The sequence below is a fragment of the Heterocephalus glaber genome, unplaced genomic scaffold, assembly GCF_053883595.1.
Source record: "Heterocephalus glaber isolate CG9 unplaced genomic scaffold, H.glaber_assembly_v1.0 deba00001442, whole genome shotgun sequence".
In the NCBI taxonomy this organism is placed as follows: Eukaryota; Metazoa; Chordata; class Mammalia; order Rodentia; family Bathyergidae; genus Heterocephalus; species Heterocephalus glaber.
This window is the reverse complement of record NW_028258296.1, coordinates 54070322-54095405: the sequence shown is the minus strand read 5'-3', so window position 1 is coordinate 54095405 and position 25084 is coordinate 54070322. Positions and strand designations below refer to the sequence as shown.

Genomic DNA, 25084 nt, shown 5'->3' with positions numbered 1-25084 from the left:
AGGGTTTCACTATGTAGTTCTGGCTGGCTTTGAACTCAGCAATTCTCCTGCCTCAGCCTCTCAAATGCTGGGATTATAGGCATGTGCCACCATGCCTGCCTACAATATTTTTGTTTTTGGTAAAATTCTTTATTTTATAAAAAAAATCAAAATTACATAATCAAATAATATGAGAATAATAATAGTTATTACACTGTGTAACTTTTATCTTCAAAGTACTTACTTAGAGTATAAGACATAAACCAAAAAGAGTCTTATGAAAAAGAAACAAACAAATAATAACACAAATCTTTCTTTTCAACGAACTAAGATAAACTAGTAGCATAAATAAAACCAACTAGCATATATACTGAAATATTTTTAAATCAGTGGAATTTGTAGTTTGGAAAAGTATTTGTACTTCTCCCTATTACCTATTTATCTCTCTTCTATTTTATTCTTTATTTGCATTTCTCATATAAGAGAAACCTTGCAATATTTGAGCTTGTGTTTCTGACTTATTTGACTTAACATTATGTTCTCAACCATTTACCTACAAAGCTTCAAGTTTATCTTTCTTTGTGGCAGTGTAGTATTCTATTGTATTTTCTTTATCCATTCATCTGTTGATGGACATTTACACTGTTTCCAAGATCTACCTATTATAAATTGTACTGCTATAAACATGGGTATAATGCTTTTAACTCTTTTTGGAAGATACCTAGAAGGAACACAGCTCGGTCAAATGAAATTCATATTTTTAGTTGCCAGCATTTATTATTATTAGATTTTTTATGATAACAACTCTTTCTGGGGTAAGATGGTATGTCAGTGTAGTTTTAATTTGCACTTCTCTTATGGCCAATGATGGTGAGCAGTTTTTCATGTATTTATTTGGCCTATAATATTTAAAAATACCAAAATGCACAAAGGAAAACATGCCATTAACAGTCCTGTCAATTAGAGAAAACAGTGAGGCTATATATTCCTTATAGAACCCATCCCTACTTTCCTACAGTCTATTAGAAAATCTGAAATAAAGTCACACTAGGCATTGTGTCTAGCATGTCTTCCCCAGCCTTGGGTTTGAAGCGGGATCTCATCACATAATCCTGACTACCCTCAAACTCATAATCCTACCTCAGCCTCCCAAGTGCTGGGATACAGGTGTGCACCACAACACCAGGTTTAGCATGCTTTCTTAGCTCAGAATATGTGTATCTAGCAAATACTCATAAGGTTTGTTCATGCATTTTACATGCATTTCCTAAGTATCCTCTACATATAGAAAAGGGAAAGAAACATCTCCAGAACAGCCTTATGTTGTATCATTTTCCCAATTTTGCAAAGAAGGAAATAATCATATTTAATACACATAATATATGTTACATATTACATATCCATGACATTATTTAATAATAATAATAATTATTATTATTATTATTTTGTTTTTTGGAGCTGAGGATTGAACCTAGGGCATTGTTCATGTTAAGTACACTAAACTATACCCTTAAGCTCCTATAACATTACTTTTAAAGGCTGCAAAAATGGTTCCTAACAAGACATATCCTATTTTAGCCAGTCCCCTTGCTTGTGTTCCTCACTAGTTAAAATACTGCAATGAACAGCTCAGTGGTGTTTCAAACAAGTGAAGTAATAAGTTGAAAGATACAACTATCTTTAAGCCTTTTGCTTCATGTTCCCATTACTCCTCAAAACATTGGTATCAGTTTACACATTCACTTTTGCCCATTTCCCCATAGCTTCATCAGTTCTAAGTGTTCAAAAATTTAAAAAACTATGTAAAGATAATGGTTACTTGCTTGCTTTTTAAAAACTAATGAGTATGCACATTTTCATATGAGATTATTATGCCTTTCTTCTTTGAGGAACTTTCTGGTTCAGATCCACTGTTCAGTGAGAGCTCTGTTTTCTTCTTTTCTGTGTGTCTTGGGGGAGTGCACCAACAGACCGCCTTCTTGCTGTTTGATATCTCAAGAGGTGAGCAGCATTATGTTCATTTTACAGATAGGAAAACTTGAGGCTCCCAAAGAAAAACCCTAAGACAGTGGCAGGTGAGAATGTGAAGCAATGCTCACCAAGTGGCCACGAAGTACTGCGAGTATTTGCTTCTGTGTGTCTGTGTCCATGTAGTCTGTGAGATCTGGGGCAGGGGTCACGGGGTACATTTATTTCAGCATACCAAGAGCTTATAGTATGATTTTCTGTTGCTTTTTACAGTCGCTTGTCCAGAGGGGCAGCCAAACTGCCCACCGTGCTCCCTTGGGAGGACACATGGAAGACCTCACCCCGACAGGGCCCATCTCATCCCACCATATCAGGGCTGCCATCCTTCCAGCTGGACGTTTCACAGGAGTGCTAGTAGTTCAGACTCTAGGAAGTTGCTTCCTTATTTATCCCTCAGGAGCCTCAAGGCTTCCCACAAAGAGGACTTACCTGAAGGCCTCCAGTCCCTTATATGAGGTGTTCTGTGTGGCACTGCTGGATGACAGGAAATCACTGAACATCAGGCGAGCCAGAGATTTCTGGACCATCTTGCAAAAGGGTGTGTGAAAGATCATATACTGTATATCGTCAAGGGTGAAAGGTCGGTCGATGCCATCTGGAAAGGGAAGTGTGAAAGCGAGGAGGTGCCACGATGGTAAGCCACACTGACCTACCCTCTGAGGTTTAAGTATGCTGAGGGACCCTAGGCTTCTCAGAGACCTAGTTCCTACCTCCAGCAAATAAACGAAAGGGTTGCTCATTCATTGTTCCTGTGTTTAATGAATATCATTTATGTACAGGAAAAGAAACATCTTTGTATCTACTATTGGCAACTTCTATGACAGATACTGTCTCTGTTATGGTTTATATCTAGATGTCTCCCCAAGCCTCACATGATCATAGGTGGAGCTTTTGGGAGGTGACTGAATTACGGGAGTTTATAGCTAAATGTGTTAGGAGGTGGAGCTGGATCAGCAGAGGTGGGTCGCTGGGGACGTGACCTGGAGGGGTCTCTCTTCTTCCCCAGCTCTGCCCTTCATTCTGTGCTTACCAACCACTGTGAGGTGGACACCTTTTCCTCTACTGTGCCCTCTGCCATGCCACCCTGCCCAGGAGCCAGCAGACTATGTACTGCAACCTCTGCAAACTGTTAGAAAAAAATAAACTGGTCCTCCTTTACTTTACAGGTATTGTGTCCCAGTAACAAGAAAGTGACTAAGACAGTCTCCAAATTAACTTTGTGTTGTATCATTTTCTCACTTTTCCAGAGGGGAAACAGACTCTAAAGTATTGCATTGAGTCAGATGTTCATGATCACTCAATTTAAAAAAGATCAGCTTTGGATTTAGGCTCTGCCTGCACCCTGAGGCTGCCTCTTACTCTTAAAAGGAAGGTAATGAAACTTCTGCTCTTAGCAAAGTTTATAATTTAGTGCTGTGATTCAAAGAAGCATCCATACAAACTCTGTATGCAAGGAAGAAGCAAAATTCAAATGCCTTGGGAATTCAGAAGAGGTGAGAGCAATTGGCCAATAGCAATTCTACAGTGGATGGGCAGAGGCAGAGAGTCCTGAGTTGAGTCCTTAGCCACTGGGCTGAGCTCTGGCAGGCCACAGCCCACCCATGGTGCTTGGAAAGGGACACCCCCTAGTTCCCACAGTCTGATTCTCCAGCTTATATCTTTTTTCATAGCTAAAACCTACCTTTTGCTATGCTCATCTAGACCAAGATGGCTAAGCTGGTAGAGATTTTTTTAAAAGACATTTCTCTGTATTTGAAAAATAATATTTCTTTTCTTCTTTCTGAGTATGAAATTGGCACCTATTTTGTAGCCAGACAATTCAAAAACTAAAGGTGAAGATAAAATCAACCTCTAACACCACCAGCTAGAGAATACTACATACTTCAGTATTCAGAAAGCATACATAAGACTTTGCAATATCAATCAGACAAACCAAAAGTCCAGCTGTGCCTGACTTAAACAGAAACAAATCCCAGCCTCACTAGGATGTGGCCACTCTGTCTCACGACAGTATTCCCCCAGCTGGGGACACCTACAGGTTTCACACTGGTGGCTTCGGCTCTGCATTGTTTATTCATTTATGTAGCTCACATTATATGCAAAATTATACTTGGATTTAAATGAAATTGAAATGAATTTTAGCATTAACCCAGGAAGAGTGCAAAAAGGGGATATGAAACAATTTTCTTGACATTGTTTTCAGGGAAGGAGAAAAGAGTCCATGTCTTAAGCTTGTAGGTACAGATTCTTGGCCATGTAAACAAAGCCCCACTGTTTGCCCTCCAAGTCCTATACCTTGCTTCCACTGATTCTGGATTTTTCGGCGGTATGATGTGTAGCATCTGTCCAAGGCCCGGAAATAACACTGGATGGAGAGCTTGCCATCCACCAACGGGTACTCTGAGGCCAAATTTGGTTTGTAGAAGTCATAGGCATTCTCCATGTGGGTTCCTCTAAGTCCTGGAAAGGCACACAGAGGGTGTCAGGGAATCCAGAATGCAGCCCACCTCCAGCAGAGGGGATGGGAGAGCCACGTAAAGAGCTCCTGGCTTTTGCCTGTCTCCCATGGCCAAACCAGAGCCTACTCTTCACCTCTCACCTATTCGAAAGGAGCTGAGTAGACTGTTAGCATTGCACAATTGAGGCTTATATTTCCCTTTCCACACCCATGTGGGTTTAGCAAAATCTGGAAAAGAAGCCAAAATTCTCGAGAGAAAGACTCACCTTACATCAGGTTTATTTCAGCATCAGTTGCCAGTTTACTTCACTTCATTTCCTCTTCACATCAATATCACTCATTGCAGGCACCATTATTCCAGTAAGGAATCTTCACTGGCTCCCTCTTTCTTTGTTTCCTACTTACCCTCTGCTCAACAGAACACCCTTTGGGAGGCAACTGATAGCATCCTCAAACCCAGACTGAGTACACTATGATGTTTTGTTTTGGTTTGAGACAAGGTCTTGGTATGTGTTCCTGGCCTAGAACTCACTGTGTAGTCCAGGCTGGCCTGGGACTCATGGTGATCCTACTGCCTCAGCCTCCCAAGTACTGGGACGACAAGCATGCACCACTGTGCCTGGCTTGGTCTGTTTGTTTGTTGGGTATGCTTACTTGGGCAAACTCTGTGTTTGGTTATGCTGTGCACAGTCTCTTGATCATGGTTGACTACAAACCTTGCTCCAGGGCTAGAGGGGCGTTAGGCCCAATCAGCATGGCCACAGCTCCAGCGCCACCCGTGGGGCGCGCATTACCATTGGGGTACACTGCAATGTCTCCACAGACCACCAGCGCGTAGCGACCTGCAAAGACAGATGAAAAATCGTGCTCATCACCAAATCCAGAGTTCACTGACTGCTCACTGGGTGCCAGCCACAATTTTAGGTACTGGAAGTAGAGTGGTGAACAAAACAAATAATTCCAGGCCTGTGGCACTTAAAACTCATATGCATTTGAAATGTAAAGTGCCATCACATCCTAGTTGTAAGATGTTCATTTACTCAGAATTTAATTTCTGAATTCAATAAAAACTTGTTAATTGGCACTTGTTTTTGCCAATCACCTTACAGCACTCCGTGATCCTGAATATCTTTCAAATCAAGGAAGGCCAAGGAATAGGGAGGGAAATTAACATTCAAAATAGGAGCCAGATGTTACTTGTCCTCAGACAATCCTTAAAGCAGTGCAATTAGGTAGTAAACATCTACATGAGTGGATGAAGCCACTGGCCTCCTGAAAGATTAAATAACTTGTTGAAGATCACATACATAGTGAATATGCGATTTGCACCCAGTTCTGGCTGGACTCTAAGCCATGTGCTTTGAACTGCCTGGTATCACTTTCATTGTGGAAAAGTTTATCAATAATTAATAGTAACTAACTCTCTTATGGACTATTAATAAGAAATTGTCTTGATGATTATGTGCTTACTGTTCAAAGTACTGCCCTTAAAACTTGAGCTTGGAAGAATAAACTCGTTTGCCACCTAGATTTATGTATTCTGTCAGCCTGTGAGAAAGCCCAGCATTCACCCATAGCCCTGTCTTGGGAGCCAAATTTTCATGTAATTTGATCCTCCTGATAAGCCTATATAGCAGATATAGTTACCTTTCTTTTCAGATGAAGAAACTGAGCCACAAAGAACTTAAGTCACTTGCTCAAAACCACATATCTAATAAATGATAGGATAAAAAGTCAGAATCAGGACTCCAACCCAAGTCCATTGAAGTCCAAGGAACTTGTCTTAAGAATTATAACAACCACAACAAAACACTATTGTTTCCCCCCACCCCCACTGATACATGTGGTGCATGTTTGTATATATAAGTGTATAATTGTGGGGAAATAATCCTTTTGTGTGTGTATATGTATGTATATAAGTATATATATTTTCACTCACATTTTAAAAAAAATTAGATACTATAGAAAAGTACTTAGCAGTCATTTACAAAAATATCAATAAATTTGACTATCTAAAAACCAAAACCTCCTATGAGAAACAAGGTCAAAAGAAAAACTGAGAAGTACTACTGCACTTACAGCCAACAAAAAACTATTTCCCTTCATTTCTAAAAGTCTGAAATGCCAGCTATGTAATAGAAAAATGGCCAATAGGCATCATAAAAAAGTTCAAGCTTTCATATAATGAAGGAAAGGCAAACCAAAACACTATTATTTTACTTATTAAATTGACAAATATTACAAGACTTGATAATGTCTATTTTAGGAATACAATTTAGTACAACATTTTGGAGAGCAATTTGGCACATATTATTACATATTTAAATCAATATATCCTACAATTTCATTCCTAGGATTTTATATTTACAACATACTGCCATAAGCATGCAAAGCTATTGTAAAATGTTCCTTAAAATGTATTTTATAACTGGAAAAATATGACAATCTAAATATCCACCAATATGGAACTAATTAAATGAAGTTTGACATAGCCATCAATAAAATATGTTGGTTTCAAAAAAGAATAATGTAGGGCTGGGGATTTAGCTCAGTGGCACTGCACCTGCCTCGCAAGCATAAGGTTGTGAGTTTGATTCCTGGTACCAAAAAAAAAATGATGTAAACATTATATATGGTGATATAGAATGAGGTCTAAGAGATCAGAGATGAAGAATAGTATGTACAATATTTAAAACTAAATAGATATGTGTATGCTTGCAGGCATACAGAAAATTTTTGAAAGAATATGTAGAAAATGTTAGTGCTAATACTGGGAAGTGGTGGTGTGGAGGAGGCTTCTTCTTCACTTTACAACCATTAGTGTGTCTATGTTTTTATTCCCACCTATAAGCTTCAACAGCTTTCAGTTTTCAAAAGACAATAAAACATGGCAACTTCCAGCCAGTCCCACTCTTTCCTTCCCTCACACCATGCTGTCTTCTCTGGGATGGTTCAGAACTCCCTGGTGAGTCCCTGCACCTGAGGGCCCTGGTGGACGTCAGCAAGGTCAGAAGCAGAGATCTCAGCCACACTGGCTTCTTTTGGTCTTGGGGTGTAGTTCACCTTCAAGTGCGTAGTTCAGGTGCTCAGGCTCAAGCTTATATGTGTGTTTTCTGTTTTGTTTTATACCCTAAAAGTCCACATTTCTATAACTTGGTTTTTTATTTTATACCAAGAACTAAGCACATGGCATCTACCGTGAGAAAGCATGTTGCATTAAAGAAACATGCATTTATAGTGCTCGCTTCGGCAGCACATATACTAAAATTGGAACAATACAGAGAAGATTAGCATGGCCCCTGCTCAAGGATGACACAAAACATGCATTTATGGCTCTGTCTTTGGGAATGCACAGTCACTCAGCAGAATCTACTCACTTGAAGGGACACACTTCAAGCTGACCATGTTCCCAAGAACAAGCTCTCTAGTTGCTGGTTAAAGGCTGGTAGATGTCCCTTGCCCTTCATTTCTACCCTCTAACTACACACTTGGTTGAACAAATTGGTGGTAATAATGGTAGGGGTTGCTAAAGATAATAGAAATGCCAAGTAGGAGAAGCACTGTAAGGACAGATTTGATGACACAGAGACAAGAACATCCCACATTAAAGGGATCACTAACAGTGAAAGCTATGGAAAGCAATTGAGCCCAGATTCTCTGGCCCCAGGGGCTGAACATTTCTCATTTGCCTCACAGCACCTGGGACCTCCATATACACAACGAAAATGAAAACAATGAATGGGCTTATAGGGTTCACTGTCTTGCTCCGCACTTAGAGATAAACTGTTAAAGTTCTCTTGGTCTCTTTTTTTAAAGAAAAGAATATTATATTAGGATATCTCTAAGCTCCCCAGCAACATTAAACTTTATGATTAATTTTATAATTAATGTTTACTCTGGTTTCCATAGTTTTTAGTCCTAGGTTTCTCCCACCCTGCCCTGTATTGAGGATATAACCCAGGAGAACTCTGTCACCGAGCTACCTTCTCAGCCCTTTCTAATTTTTATTTTGAGACAGGGTCGCGCTGAGTTGCCCAGGTTGGATTCAACTTGCTACCTTCTTTTTCAACCTCCTATGTAGCTGGGATTACATATGTGCACTTAGATTTGAATTTAGTAAATATAGAGTATATGGACAGCCAAATTACTGTATTTTATATCCTATGGATGATTTTATTCATTTATTTTACCAGTCCCATGAAGCAGACAGGCAAAACGCTGGTAAACTGAGAAACAAAACTTCAAGGATTCAACCTCTGACCCAAGCTCCTTTCCTGCATAATGCCTCTGGCAGCACGTACCATCCCAGTAGCTGGACTCCATCCAGTTGGCAGCATTGAAGAGGGAAGCAGTGCCACCATAGCACGCATTGGTGGTATCTATGCCCTCAATGTCAGTGTTGCCTGACTCCTGGAACAGTTCCATGAGCACCGTTTTGACAGCCTTAGACTTGTCGATGATGGTCTCAGTGCCGACTTCCAGTCGGCCCACGGAATCCCATGGGAGCTTTGTGCGCTCCATCAGCTGTTGCACTACCGTCAGGCACAGGGAGTTGATGTCCTCCTGGACGGAGCAGAAGCCCATTTGGGTCTGACCCAAGCCCACTGTATACTTCCCTGCTTCCACCTTGTTGTACTTCTCCAGGTCAGTTTGGTCCACGTATTGGGCTGGGAAGTAGACCTCCAGGTCAAGGATGCCCACATCTTTTGGCCACGTATCTGTTTTGGCCAGGGGGGCAGCAGAGATTGTAAATAACCTGTGATGAAGATAATAATCATAGTTCCATTAAGGGTCTGTACCAGTTTCCTCAAAGACAATAATGCAGCAATCATTGAATTCATATTTTAATACGTTGTGAAGCTATGTTCTGATGTGAATAAAAATTTAGTATTCTTATATCTTTCAGTTGAATTGTTCTTTTTATCCTTATATTCCTATCATAAAGTCTACTTTTCCTGATGTCAGTTTAGCTACACTGACTTTTTTTGTTCCTGGTTGTATGGTAATTCTGTCCTGTATGCTTGCAGCTTATTAGAGTCTTTTTATTTTTGGCCTTTTATTCTTTCAATCTCTCAGTCTTTATATTCAACATGTGAATTTTGTCATCTGTATATAGTTGAGTCTTTTGATTAAAAATTTTAACAAGTTTTACAACAGTGGTGTTTTAACTGAATAATTTAGTCCATTTATATTTTTTGTAATTACCAATATACTTTGAATTAAGCCTACCATCTCTCTTTCTATTTCTCTTCTATACTCTTTCTTCTTTTACTCCCCTTTTACTAAATTCTTTGTGATTAAGAAAATATTTATTACATTTTATCTCTTCTCTCTCTTTTAAGTGGAGATCTTAGAAATTAAATTATGCATACTTAGCTTACTGTAATATAATTTAAATTAGTACTTCTACTAGGGAAGTGATATCAGCAAGATGGGCGATTAGAGATTCATGACATGCTTCCCTTCAAAACAAAAAATAACAACTTAACTGGCACATTTGCAACAGACTACTATAGTGAAGTGGGGATGTGGGAAAGCCATTGAAGGGCTCAGAGATATATGATAACCTTACAAAGAAGCAAATTAAGCACACAATATCTACTTTCTTAAAATCAACCCTGAATTAAGAGCAAGTTAGTTTTTCATCCTAAATGAATGTCTTAGTTACTTTTCTTGTTCTGGGGCAAAATATTTGATACCAAAAATTAAAGGGGGAAAGGTTTATATAGCTCATAGTTTGTAGAGGTTTCAGTCCATAATCTGTTGGCTCCAAGGCAGGGTACCTTGGCAGAGGAGCATCACAGAGGAGAAAACAGTTCACAGCAAGGAGAAGACAGCAAAAGCAAGCAAGCTAGGGGAAACTTACAGCTCTTTCAGGCTACTTAGGGTGGGTAGCACTCATACCCTTATCCTATTGCCCTTGATCCTAGCATTGCACCATGAATCAATTTGAGCTAGATCTAGTCATCTCTGAAAAAGCTCTACCTATGACTGCATGAGGCTTTGGAGAGACATCTAGACACAAACTACAACATCCCACCCCTGGTCCCCTAAAGACTCATGTGCATTCCTTTATGCAAAAGCCCATCTCTAAGAGTTGTCAAAGTGCTAGCAGTCTCCTCATTGCTGAACAGTCCAAGTCCAAAGTCTCCTCTGACATTTAAGGCAGACTCTTAGCTACAAGCTCCTGTACAAATGAAAAGAAAGTTAAACACTTTCAACATTCAATGGCACAAGATAGACATTTCCATTCCAAAACTTACAAACAAGGGGATAGCAAGGAATGGGAACAAAGCAAGACCAAAATCCAGCAGGACAAACATTAAATCCCACAGTTCCACTTCCAGAATCCACAGCGATTTGTGGCAAGTTGTGAACTCCAAAGGGCTTGGGTGGCCCTGCCCCTATAGCACTTCCAGTGGTTGTAACTTCCATGACTTCTTTCTTGGGCTGGCTCTGCTCCCGCCTTGCAGTTTTCCTCAGAAGATCCACGCTCCTGGCTTCTCCTAACTTCTGGTGTCTCCACTCCACCTTAGGCTTTGTACTCACAGCTTCACACATTGCCCTCTCAAGGACACACTGCCTGGCATCCAGGCCTTCTTCCGGAATTGGAGTGGAAACCTTCCTGACCTCACAACTCTTGCATTATGCCTGCACCTAAAACCAGCACCACATGGATGATATCAAGGTCTGATGCCAGCTGGAGCAGTAGCTAGGGTTCCTTATCCCTTGGCTGTAAGGGTCCAGTGCTTATGAACCAAATCCCAAGGAACAACTTCCTTAGGTGACCACCACCTGGAACATGGTGCTCTGGGGCTCTCTTCTCAAAGCAAAGTCTTTTACCTTTGCAACACTGAGGCTACAAAGGCTGGGGTCCTGCTGATTCTTGTGATGTTCTCAGGCCATGTTTTCCATTGTCTTCTTCTGAAATACTTGATTTTTTTCTTACTAGTCTTTTCAGCGACCAATTTCTCCTTTGTTTGTTGCATCTTTGCAGGCCACAACTTTACTGGAGCTTCCTTTCTGGCCAATCTCACAACATTCTGAATCATTCTGCTGGGCTCTTTGCTCTTTATTTTTTAACATAAATCTGGCTAAAAGCCCCCAAGAGTAGCCATGCCACCACATCCACATTAGACTACCTTGGAATTTCTTCTGCAAGACTAATGTGCTGCTTTTAATCTTAGTCTCAGGCAAAAACTCTGAACATGAGAAAAATGCGTACAAAATTTCTGCTAAGGTATAACACTCATTGACTTGAGTTCAAAAAGCCAGTGCAGTCCTTTCCAACTGAAATCTCCCAAGCCTAGTCTTTACTGGCAGGATTTCTACAGTCTTCTGGTCTTCTGAGCACTGATGAGTATCTCCCATCAAGTACAGTCTAATACATTCCAACTATACTTTTTCAGTCAGCAACTCTGAACATTTCCAAACTCTTTCCACAAGCCAATCCCAAAGGGTTTTTTTTTTCCCATTAAGTTTATTGGTACATTTTAGGTATAAAATACAATTACATTCTTCATGGGGATCTTGTGCCATTACATGAGTATCTTGGTTCTTATTTTTTACCCCTTCCCCTGCCCTCGCTTCACCTCCTCCACCTTGCCCTATTTGCAAAGACTTTGTTTCCATTTTTTCCTTTTCTCATATTTTTTCTTTTGCCTTTTTTCCTTTCCCCATATTTTTTCTTTTGCCTTTTTTCTTTTCCCCTACCCCTCCTACTTCCCCTGGACCTTTAGACCTTTTCTTCCTATTACACAATATCAATTATACATTTTTAAAATTACAATATCAAGATATAGGAAACATTACCACAGATTTTACAGAATTTAAAAGGATATAGAAAGCATATTTCAAAAATCTGTTTTGAAATAAATTTGACAACTTCTAAGAAGTACCTTGGAAGACAAATTAATGAAACTAACTCTGGAGGAAATATAAAATTTGAATAGCACCTATTAAAGAAAGTATATTCCTAGCTTGAAACCTACCTATATGACAACAACAGGTTCATACACATTTTAACTGATAAATTATATCAAACATTTAAAGCAGAAAAAAGAAGGAACACTTCTCCCCTCATTTTAGGAACTCAACATTGTGCTAATCCTAAAACTGGATAAAGATAATAGAAGAAAAATGTATGAACATAGATAGAAATTTGTTTAACAAAAGAAACTATTAGAAGTCAGATCTGGCAGGATGTAGAAAGTGGTTTTGTTATAGGGATGGCAGTGTTGGTTCAGCATTGGAAGATCCACCCCCAAAAGTCATCATTTTAACAGAGGAAAGGAAAAAGCCATATGATCCTGTCACTAGTTGGAGAAAAAGTATTGGACTAAATTCTACAGCTGTTTATGGTAAAAGCTATCAGGAGACTAGAAGTAGAGCAGAACCTTCTCAACAGATCAAAGACATGTACTCCATACTTCCAGCAAAAATGCCTTATATAAATGGAGAAGATATAATGCTATCTTCCTAAGGTGGGGAACGAGGGCAGATATGCCTACTCTTCATCTGTCCATTAAACTTTGAAACATAGGCCTAAACCAAAATATTCTGGCAATAAAATGAAACAATTAGGATAGGATTGGCAAGGCAGAAGCAAAATCTTTATATGTAGATGAAATGATCATCTACAGAGAAAATACTAAGACATCTCTAGGAGCCCCTAGGACTTGTATTTGAATTTAGCAGGATTAGAAAACACAAAGTATATATAAAAATTCATGTCTATGTATACTTGCTATAAATGAAGAATTGGATATTGAAATTTAAAAGTTATGTAGGAGTACAAAGAACCTAGAAAAGTAAAGAGAAAAAGAAAAAAAAAACATTGTTGGAAGACGTTTGGTAACTAATTTTAAGACTTCCTTTAAAGCTATAGTAATCAAGGCAGTGTTATTGTAAGGAAAGACGTATAGATCATTGGAATAAAACAGAGAATGTAGAAAACATATATGTTCCACTAAGGTTTTTTTTTTGGTACCAGGGATCGAACTCAGGTCTTTGTGCTTGTATAGCAGGCGACAAAACCACTGAGCTAAATCCCCGGCCCTCCACTGAGTTTTGAAAGATTATTTAATATTAACATTTTGTAGAATATAAACTCAATTCAAGAGCAGAGGAAAAGATAGTGTTTTCAGCAAATGACTCTAGAACACCTGGTATCCATATATAAAAAATTAACCTAAACCCTTTATTTCCATACATAAAAATAACTTGAAAGGATCTATGAACCTAAATATGAAAGACTAAAACTATAATACTTTAAGAAGAAATTATAAGGGAAAATGTTTATGAATTTAGAGTAGGCAAGAACTTCCTAGGATTCAAAAAATCATGATGTATAAAAGAAAAAAATTGATAAATGAGATTCCATCAATATTTAGAACTTGAAATGACACTGTTAAAATGAAAAGTAGCCCTTAAACAGACCATATTTACAATGCATATAACCTATGACCAGAATATATAAAGAACTCTTACAGCTCATTAATAGACAACCCAATTAAAAAGTAGACACAAGAAGATGATAAATAGCCAGCATAGCACAAGGAAAGGTGTGCAACACTAGAATCAGAAAAATACTAATCAGTACAATCACAAGGTTGAATTATACACTCATTAGGGAGATGAAGTTCATGACTCTTTCTTTTTGTTGGATTTCCCCCCCTTTACATTTAATTTGTCACACCCAACAGATTCATTCTGCTGGGCTTCCTGGGGTTGTGATCCTGATCCTTGTTGTCTTTTCCTAGGATATTGTCTAAAATTTTTTGGAGTGCTGGTTTGGTATTCCTGAAGTTCCTAAGGTGCTCTTTATCATGAAAATATCTTATTTCTCCATCCATTTTGAAAGATAGTTTTGCAGGGTACATCAATCTGGGTTGGAGGCTGTTTTCCTTTAGGGCTTGAAATATGCCACTCCAAGCTCTTCTTCTCTTGAGGGTTTCCATTGAGAAGTCTGCTGTGATTCGGATGGGCTTTCCTTTGTATGTTATTTGTTTCTTTTCTCTCACTGCTTGTAGAAATTTGTTCTTCTGCTGGGTTTCTGGAATCCTATTATATGGCTATGTGTAGATTTTTTTTGATCAAGGCCAGCTGGAGTCCTATATGCCTCACTTATATGTATGTCAAATTCTTTTCCCCTGCTTGGGAAGTTTTCTGTCATCACTTCTGTGAACAGTTTTTTTATGTCATCTGCACTGTCTTATGTTTCTTCATTGACTCCAATCAGTCTTATGTTATTCTTGTTTGCATCATCTAGCTTCTGCTGGATTGATTTCTCGTGGTCCCTTACAATTTTAAAGAAATTTTTCTTTTCCTGGTCACTAATTCTAATCTTATCTTTTATACCTGAAATTCTGTCCTCACATTGGTTCATTCTGCTGTGCAGACTTTTGATGGAGTTTTTAATCTTCTGGAAATCTGTTTGTATCTGTTTTATGGACTCCATTTGTTTCCTGTGTTGGGATTCCATCATGTGTCTTCTCTAGATTTATTAATCATGTCTTGCACTATGGGCACAATCTCTGCTGTTATCAGAGAAATTATTTCTGATTTCATTTTTGCCAGATCCTCTTTTGTTGCCAGTTCAGGGAGTCCAGTTGGTTGAGTATCAGATTTTTCCATCTCGTTTCCCTTTGGGTTGCTGTAGGTGATCTGGCAGTCTGTTTTTGAGGCTTGTTTATTTGTATTCTCATTCCGATGGGTGAGGGGTGCTGCTGGTCTCTGTGCAGCTCACCTCTTCTGCCCTGGTAGCAGTGGAATGGTGGCCAGGGAGCCTCCTCCTGGGTGCTGGGATTGGCTCACCTCCTCTGCCCTGGGAGCAGTAGAATGGCAGCTTCCTGGGTGCTCCCAAAGGGTTTTGAACCACAAGGTCAGGTACAGCCACAGTAACTACCCCACTCTTGGTATCAAACTCTTAGTTACTTCTCCCTCGTGGCTGAGTCAAAATACCTGACACTCAAAGTTAAAGAGGGGAAGATTGATTTAGCTCACAGTTTGTAGAGGTTTCAGTCCATAACTGGCTGGCTTCAAAGCAGGGTGGTGTGGTAGACTGGCATTGCAGAGGAGAAACAGCTCATGGTGGGAAGAAGATAGCAAACCCAGAAAGAGTTGACCACAGCTCTTTTTAATCTCTTAGATCTTATCCAGGCTACTTAGGGCAGGTAGCACTCAAATCCTTAATCCTAGTGCCCTTGATCCTAGCATTGCACCATATCAATTCTAGCATCACACACTCTAGATCTGGCCACCTCTAAAAAAGCCCCACCTATGACCACATGAGGCTTTTGGGTGGATGTCTAAACACATGCCGTACCATACTTGAAGTGTCAGTAGCAGGTAAAGATAATGTTTTGAGTTTGCTCCTTCGGCAGAGCTCTGGCCTTCACCTTCGCCTTTGGACACTCACCTCCAGTTCCTTCAGGCTTCCAGCACAAACTTCAGCCTTCCAACACAGACCTTTTGGTTTTTCTAATATGAGCTTGCACCAGACTCAGCAGTGAGCTCCAGATCTTTGGCTTTCAACTAAGTTCTCTAGCTCTCCAGTGTACAAATGGCCCCTTTTCATTCTTCCACCTCTAAATCTATAGGGAGCCATTGTAAGCCTACTTTGTAAATCTGTCCCTCTAATGAACTCTAACAGATTAACTGGTACAGATTTTGGTACCAGACAAGTAGGGTCATTGCCGTGACACTACCTGACCATGTAGTTCAGAAATCTTTGAAGCTGGTTTCTGGAAGGAGTTTGAAAATGTTTAGAGAAGCAGCCCCAAAATAGTGTAAGCTAAGCTTGAAAGGAGATTCTGGTCAGAGCCCAGAAGACCAGAATGGTCAAGAAATACAGACAGAGAAAACTAGGTTCAGAAAGTTTCAGTTGGGAACAACGACTCCATTGGCAGTTAAACCCTAGATCATGTGTGTTATGCTCTAGTAGTAAATTTGTCTACATTTTGTTATGTTCTGAGGCTTTTCAGGAGCCTGAGATTAAAGGAAGTAGACTAATTGATCTGGTGGAGAAAATTTCAAGGCAGACATGGGCACTATTGGGGGCTTTTAGCCACCTTGATATTAATTATCAGGGGCAAAAAACGCATTCAAAAAATTTCAGTTTCCCCAAGAAAGGAAGCTTCAGTAAAGCTGTGGCCAGAAAACTTGGAGAAGAAGACAGCTTGGCCACTGAAAAGGTTACCATTAAAAAGAAGCCAAATTTGTGCAAGATAATAGGAAAAATGGCTTGAGGTCATGAGCAAGACCCCACCTTTCTCAGGCTCAAGGATCCAAAAGTAAAAAAGGCTTTGCTTTGAGAGGAAAGCCCCTGGGCCCTCCGCTTCAGAAGGGTTGCCTAAAGAAGTGGTTATCTGGGATTCAGTGCACCATGGTCAGTCATCCAGGCACACAGAGGCCTCTGCAAACACTGGCACGATACATAGGGGCCCACTTGGGCCAGGGATTTAGCTCAGTGGCACTTTGCCTGCCTTGCAAGTGCAAGGTCCTAAATTTGATCCCCAGTACCCCCCCACCCCCTTGCCCAGAAAAAAGGGCCCAGTTACTGCTCCAGCTAGTGGTAGACCTTGGCATTATCTGTAAGGTGCTAGTTTTAGTGGCATGCATAATGTAAGAATTGTGTAATGAGGGAAGCCTCCACCCAAATTTTAGATGAAGGCCTGGACAGTCAGGCAGTGTGCCCCTGAGTGGGAAGCATATGAAGCTATTAGAGTGAGGCCAAAAGTGCAGTGGAGACCCCAGAAGGTTGGAGGAGCTAGGAACATGGACCATCTGAGGAAAGCCACAAGAAGTAAGCAAATCCAGCCCAAGAGAGAAGCCATGGGAGCTACAACCACCAGAAGTGCTATAGGGGTGGAGCCACCCAAGCCCTTTGGAGTTCACATCTCACCATAATTTGCCTTGGGTTCTGGACATGGAACTACAGGATTTAATGTTTGTGCTTTTAGGCTTTGGTCTTGCTTTGGTCCCTTTCCTTTCTCTCTCCCTATTTTAGCATTTTTTAAAGCCAAATCTTTCTAACAGGACAATAGGAAAAATGGCTTGAGGACATGTACAAGACCCCTCATATTTACCTGTGACATTGTATGTCATCACTGCTTAACTTTCTTTTGATTTTCACAGAGACATACAGCTCAGAGTTTGCCTTGAATGTCAGAGGAGAGTTTGGACTTGGACTTTTCAGCAATGCTGAAACTGTTAGGACTTTGGCAATTCTTAGAGCTGTATAAAGGGATTTTATGCATTTTGTATAAAGGGATGTGCATGCATCTTTTGGGGACCAGGGGCAGAATGTTATGGCCCCCATCCCAAGCCTCATGTGCTGATAGGTAGTACTTTGGGGAGGTGACTGGATTTGGGGGCCAAGACAGTCATCAGTGTGTTAGTCTGCTGTTGAGTTTATAGCTGACTTACTATTTGCAGGAAGGATCTGGTCAGAAGAGGTGGGTCACTGGGGGTGTGGCCTGGAAGGGCTCTCTCTCTCTCTCTCTCTCTCTCTCTCTCTCTCTCTCTCTCTCTCTCTCTCTCTGCTTCCCACTGCCATGCCCATCTGCCTTCCTGCCCTCCCTTAGAGTCTCCTGACTATGGACTGAAACTTCTTCAAACTGTGAGCCAAAATTAACCTTTCCTCCTTTAAGTTGTGTGTTGAGCATTTTGTCCCAGCAACAAGAAAAGTAACTAAGACACTCAATTGATGTGCAAGGCCCTAGGTTCGATACCCAGCAGCATTTTTTAAAAGTCCAAGGTTTAAAGATTCCACCAAAGAGGTTGTAGAATACAAAATCAGCTTACAAAATTATTTGCTTCTTATACATCAATAAAAAATTGCTGAGAAAGAAATCAAGAAAGTAATATTATACACAATAGTTATTTTAAAACCTATGGGGATTTAGCTCAGTGGTTCCACCACCTGCCTTGCAAGTGCAAGGACTCGAGTTCGATCCTGGGTACCAAAAGCAAAAAACTCAAACAAATGAAAAAAAAAATAAATAAAAAACCTATGAATACAGGGCTGGGGATTTAGCTCAGTGGTTTCACCACCTGCTGCACAAGCACAAGGACCTGAGTTCAATCCCCAGTACCAAAAAACCCCCCAAACCTATGAATACATACAATTAAGAATATGAGTGATATCTATAATAAAAATTATAAAACACTGATGAAAGAAATTGAAGAAGATACATACATAAATTGGGAAGACATACCATGTTCATAGACAGGAAAAGTTAAAATTGTTTAAATGTGCATACTATCCAAAATGATTTAGAAATTAAATACAATCCTTGTCAAAATACCAATGACATTTTTCATGGAAGTAGAAAAAACACCTTTAAAATTTGTATGGAATTTCAAAAGACCCCTGAATAGCCAAAGCAATCTTGACCAAAAGAACAAAGCTGGAAGCACTATAATACCTGACTTCAAAACAAACTACAAAGTTACATTAACCAAAACAGCAAGGTACTGATATAAAAACAAACACATAAATCAATGAAACAAAATAAAGAACCCATAAACAAATCCACGTGTTTGCAGCCAACTGATTTTTGACAAAGGCAGGAAGACCACACATTGGAGAAAGGAAAATCTTCTGAATAAATGGTGCTGGGAAAACTGGATATTCATACACAGAAGAAAAAACCTATACATACCCCTATCTCTCACCTTATACAAAAATCAACTCAAAGTGGATCAAAGACTTGAATGTAAGACTTGAAAGTATGAAACTACTAGAAGAAAACATAGGAGAAATGTTTCAGGACATTGGTTTGGGTGAAGAATTTTTGGAATCTGACCCCAAGAGTACAGGCAGCAACAACAAAAAGTTTTAGCAAATATGATTATTTGAAACTAAAATCTTCTATATAGCAAAGGAAATAATCAACAGATTGAAAAGACAACAAATAGAATGGGAGAAAATATTTGTAAAATATTCATCTGACCAGGGAACAATTTTCAGAATATGTAAAGAAATGAACAGCAAAGGAAAAAAAATTGATTAAAAAACAGGCTTCTGAAAGACATTTTTCAAAGAGTATGTACAAATAACCAGCATACAAGTATAGGAAAAAAGGCCCAAAATCACTAATCACCAGAGAAATCCAAATCAAAACCATAATGGAATATTTCACCTGAATTAGTCAGCCTTTTGTTGCTAGGATCAAATGCCCAACATACACAATTGAGAAGAGGTGTATTTGGCTCATGATTTTAAAGGATTCAGTCCATGGGCAGCTGGATTCAAGGCAGAAATGGCATGGTAGAGAGTGTGGAGTAGCAAAACTGCTTAGTTCATGGTGGCTGGAAAGCAGAGAACAGTACCAGGAGAACAGCACCAGATAGAAAGGGGCCAGGGACAAGATATAGTACCTAAGGTCCCATCTCCATGTGTGGTTTACTAATCCTCTGGGTGGCTCTCAAGCCAATCAAGTTGACAGTCAAGCTTAACTGGCACATCACCCTAGTTAGAATGGCTATTAGAGAGAGAGAGAGAGAGGAGAAATTTTCATACACTATTGATGAGGATGGAAAATAATACAACCATTAGGGAAAAACAGTATGGAAGTTTCTCAAAGAAACTAGAAATAGAGCTATCATATAATCTAACAATGTTGCCACTGGATATATATCCAAAGAAATTGAAACTTAAGAGACATCTACATTTGCCTATTTATTATAGCACTCTTCATACTATCCAAGATATGGAATCAACTGAGGTGTCTACCGCAGTTGAATGGGCAAATAAATTGGGTGTATGTATATACAGTGGAATATTATTCAGCCATTAAAAATGAAATTCTGTTATTACAGCAACATGTTTGGAACTGGAGGATATTATGTTAAGTGAAATAAGTCAGATATAGAAAGACAAATATTGTATTGTAAAACATAATCCTCGCTCATTATGTGAAAGTTAAAAATGTTGATTTCAAAGCACTAGGAAAAAAATAATGGTTAGCAGATAACAGAAAAGATATAGGAAAGGGAAGTATAGAGAGAGGACAGTTCATGCGTATAGGGATGTGGTTGGATAGAAGGAATAACTTCTAACAGTGGGATAATTATAATTGACAACAATTAACTGAGGGTTGGGGATGTAGCTCAGCGTTTCTGCACCTGCCTGGCAAGCACAAGGTCCTGAGTTCGATCTACGGTATCAAAAAAAAGATTAATTGAATATTTCAAAATAGCTAGTAGAGAAGATTTTGAATGTTCTCAATACAAAGAGAGGATGAATATCTGCACTGATAGATATGCTAACTGTCCCAATCTGATAATTACACATGTATACATGTATTGAAATGTCGCACTGTATCCTAAAAATATGTACAAATACCATGTATTAAAAATAAAAACAAACAATACTACCACCTTCTGAACAATATAAAAGCCTTACCTTAGGTTAATTTTATTTACCCTCTCTATCCCTGTGAGCTATTATTGTCACATGCGTTATTTCTGTATATGTTAGAAGCCCTCATAGGACATAATTTCTAAAATTTCACTCATTTTGAAAATGTACCTTGCATTATCTTCCCCTCTCCTTTGTCATTCCTTTTGCTACACAGAAGCATACCCACCATTTTGCTACTTGAAAAGAAAGTTTTCTTCTTGCTGTCATCTTATGTTTTCTGATTGGATCTCTCAATATTTCTTCTCCCTCTTTCCCTCCTTCATGCCTTGCCTTTCTTTTCCTTTCCTTCCCTTCCCTTCCCCTCTCTTCTTTTCTCTTCCTTTCCCTCTCTTTCCCCTTCTCCTTCCTTCCTTCCTTCCTTCCTTCCTTCCTTCCTTCCTTCCTTTTCTTATTTTCTGTGGTACTGGAAGTTGAACATGGGTCCTTCACATTAAGCTACATTCCCTTTTTTTTTTGGTTTGTTTTTCATTTTGAGACAAAGTCCTACTAAGTCACCAAGTTGCCCACTCTGGGCTCAAACTTGCAATCTTGTGCCTCAGCTTCCCAGAGTTCCAGGATTACAGGCATGCTGCCGCTTCTACCTTCAATATTTATTGAGCACATCCAACAAAGAGCTTATACATAACAGTGAATAACAGACTCTTCATGCCCACAAAAAGGGCATAACCTAACGGAGGAAGCAGGCATCTTTATACTTAATACACCATAAAGTAGAGCTGTGGGAGTACTCAGAAAAGAAAGAGCAATTCCAGGGGCCAGGGATTTAGCTCCGTGGTGCTGTGTCTGCCTGACATGTGCAAGGTCCTGAGTTTGATTCATGGTACCAGAAAAAAAAGTAATTCCAAATGGAGAGAGAGACAAAATGGTAGAGGTCAGTGGAATTGGGAGGAGAAACCCTATTTCTTTTTTAGACCCATTTCTTTTCTAGATCCACTTCTCTGCAACTTTGACTCCTGAGGAAAATCTGGAGTGTCTCTTCCCTGCTCTAAGAAACAAACTCACCATGTCTACTTCCCACATGAAAGTACCTGAAGTCTGATCGATTCCCTGACATTCTCCATTGCGTAGATAGTGAAATCAGGCACACAATGGTGAAGCAATGTATTCAGAGTAACTTTGTGGTTTTTCATGTTAGAAATATTTTGTCCCTTCACTGCCTGGGGTGCCTGGTTTCTAAAGTTATCTCAGTGCCACAGAAGCTCATGTTGACTCATGAAGACTGCTTCTAACAGTCACCTTCAGGACTGTGCGCCTCAGCGCTCCCAGCAGGAAAGCCATTTTAAGGACCATTTAAGGACCACTGTGAGGCCAAAGTGGATCCCACAGACACAGTGCTTGGTGTTCATGAGTGTCTGACAGAGAGAGTTGGCATTCATTTGTCTGCCCACCTTACTTGGTACCCTCCAAAGAACTGGAGTTTGTACTTTCAAATATTTATGGAGGCACTTCCCCAGTAGCTCAAGGCTAATGGTTAGCCAGTGCTTGGAACCACCAGCTGGGATGGCTTTTTGCTCCCAGATCCATTCTCATTCTGCCTCTCCTGCCCTCCCTCCCTCCCTCTCTTCTGTAAGGTTCAAGCACAAGTCTAAGAAGCAATCACCCGTTAACTTTTGTGATTGTGTTGGTGGGAGAACCTATGGACACGGATTTCAGGGACAGCATGTAAATGCTTCCAGAAGCATCAGAGCACTGTAGTTTAGAGTATCCTTCTATGCCAGGTGTGGTAGCACATGCCTGTAATCCCAGCAATCTGGGAGGCTGAGGCAGGAGGATTGCAAGTTTCAGCCCAGCGTGGGAAATTCATCAACTTAGTGAGACCCTGTCTCAAAATAAGAAACCAAAATGAAGCAGGGCTAGCACGAAAAAAAAGTATCCTTCTAATTTTACTAATCTTGTACTCTCTCTAAGGAATGATCACTTTATTTAATTTAAAATCAATTTGTTTTGGTGTTGCCTGGTTCAAGAACACGCATCGAGCTTCCACTCCTGCCCTCCATTTGTTCTCTTTCTCTTATGTTTCAAAATGAACTACCACATGCCAGGCCCTGTGCTAGGGAAGATGCCATGGGACAGAAAGGCTGGACAGAGAAGAAGGCCAGGTTCCTGAGGATGTCCTTGCCCTTGAGGAACAAGATGAACACATGTACGCCTGTGAGGCAGAAGGTGACAAGGGCCACAAGAAGGATGTGGGCAAAATCCTGCAGGACTTCAAAGGAAGTCAAGATTTCCATGATGACAGGAAGAGGAAAGGCTTGGTGGGAGAGCTTGCCTTTGAGATCCACCTGGACGGATGGGGGAGTTGTGCTGATGAGGAATTGGAGGGGCGGGAAGAGTCCAAGGCTACAGTGGTGATGGAACAGGTCAGGGCACCTGGAGAGGAGAGGAGAGGAAGGGGCACAGAGACAACAGGTAGGAGTGGAGGGTGTGAGCTTGCTTCACTTTAGAGGCAAAGAAGCAGATGCTGAACCAGGTGTGTTCTCAGGTTGGACTTAACTCGGAGGAGGCCTAGATTCAAGGGGATAAACATCTAGAGAAGAGGTGACCCAGAAAGAACATTCTCAGTGTTAGTCCAGGCCGTGGATAATGAGATGAACTGAGTACACCGAAAAGAGAACCATGAGTGAGGATTCCAAGATTTGCACCAAAGAAATCAGTGTCCCTTGGTGAGTGGCCAAGCTAACCCACGTCAACACCTCTTCTCAGAAATACAGAAACAAGTTAAATTCTGAGATGGCACATTTGATCTGTATGCAGGGGTTTGATGGAGGAGGGGAATGTAGACCATGGCAGAGTCAGGAGAAAATAAACAAGGTAATAAGCACTGCCCTCCACGCACACACACCACACCTGTAAGTCCATGTTCCCCAGGGAAGCAAAGACACTAGAGCAAAATGATTTTTTCAGTATTCAGTATTCAAGTGCAGAATAAGAATGGAGAAAAGGGGTTACATACAGATGGTTTACAGACCAGATGATACACAGATGGCTGCGAGCCCAAGGCACTAACTAGAGCTGTGTTACCATCATCACTCGGAGACCCCAGCACTTGAAACAAACTAGAGGGAATTTTACAAAGAAAGGAAGTGTGTATTCTCCTTGTACAAGCACACGCACATGCACACATATGCACACCATCTCAACATTTCATTTCCCTCTAGCACAAAACTGGAGCCCAGAAAAGCACAACTTCTCATCGTCATTCAATTTTAGATCTTGCTGCAGTGACGTAAAGCCACTGGTGTCACTAACACGGTAGTTGCAGAGTCCTGAAGGTCCTGGCAGGAGCTGGGGTACAGGGGAGAAGAGTGGAGGGGAGGAGAGGCTGGGGGCCCTGGTACTAATATTTCTGGAGCTTGCTGCAGCTGGTGAAGTAAAAGATGCTGTTGCTCCCAAAGAGCATGTGTCAGAAGTTTGGCATCCTCCAGTTCCGTGGGAAAGGGACTGTCACTCTGGATGAGGTAACTGAGACCCTGAGAAGTTAATCTGCTTGTCTAAAGCTATACATAAGCCTTGCCAGTTTTGACTGGAAAGTCTAGTGAGTTTTCCCTCTGGCAAGCCATCTGCCTGTCTTTTGCTGGTCCTATATTGCTTCTCAAAAGGTGACCTAGTAGACCTCTGGAACCAGGTGGCTTACCTTTGGTGGGCTGCTGGGAGCAGGCGCACAGGTGTGAGGGAAGCTTCCCGAATCACCCTCTTCACTTGCAGGACCTGCCGCACCGGAGTCAGTAGCCGCTGCATTTCCAGGGAAGCAAGTGGAAAGCTAGCAGTTCACAGCCCTTGGGAGAGATGCCTAGCAATTCCTGGTTGGGCTTTATAGAACCATGGGACTCCTGCCTCCAGAAGCCCCGCCTCAGCTTACTGAGGCTCAGCCTGCTTCTAGAACTGGGCCAAAGGTCTCACTCAGAATATGGGTGAGCCAAAGAAAAACATCGTCTCTCCAACATGTACACACCTGCCCTGTTCCTGGGTGTGTGTGATTCTGGCTGCTCTGATTCTTCCTTTCTTGGGTTCCTCTGGCAGTTTTCTGTGTGCCCAGCTACCTGAAGAGAAAGATGTTTGTTACTTCTCACATGCCTGAGGGTAACACTAGCTTCTCTTGGACCCTTTCCACTTATCCCAGTGACTGTCACTTCTTGGTCTCTAATCCTCTTTGTGGTATTAGATGTTATCCTTTTAATGCATTATGCATC

The 25084-nt window shown here is 40.5% G+C and overlaps 1 protein-coding gene and 1 non-coding gene across 2 annotated transcripts in view; one reads left to right on the top strand and one right to left on the bottom strand.

Moving 5' to 3' along the window:
* Nucleotides 1–24682, bottom strand: part of Hmgcs2 (3-hydroxy-3-methylglutaryl-CoA synthase 2) — a 31613-nt gene extending 6931 nt beyond the window's left edge. The window contains exons 1-5 of the mRNA XM_004853851.4: nucleotides 24529–24682; nucleotides 8767–9221; nucleotides 5182–5307; nucleotides 4303–4467; nucleotides 2437–2602 (exon numbers count right to left, since the gene is read on the bottom strand). Coding sequence (XP_004853908.2) covers nucleotides 2437–2602; nucleotides 4303–4467; nucleotides 5182–5307; nucleotides 8767–9221; nucleotides 24529–24632 — 1016 coding nt within the window. The 5' untranslated portion in view covers nucleotides 24633–24682. The remainder of the gene's footprint in view (nucleotides 1–2436; nucleotides 2603–4302; nucleotides 4468–5181; nucleotides 5308–8766; nucleotides 9222–24528) is intronic.
* Nucleotides 7703–7809, top strand: LOC147827753 (U6 spliceosomal RNA). Its single transcript, XR_015452128.1, has one exon. It is a non-coding gene; the product is annotated as a U6 spliceosomal RNA (small nuclear RNA).
* Nucleotides 24683–25084: the final 402 nt, after the last annotated feature.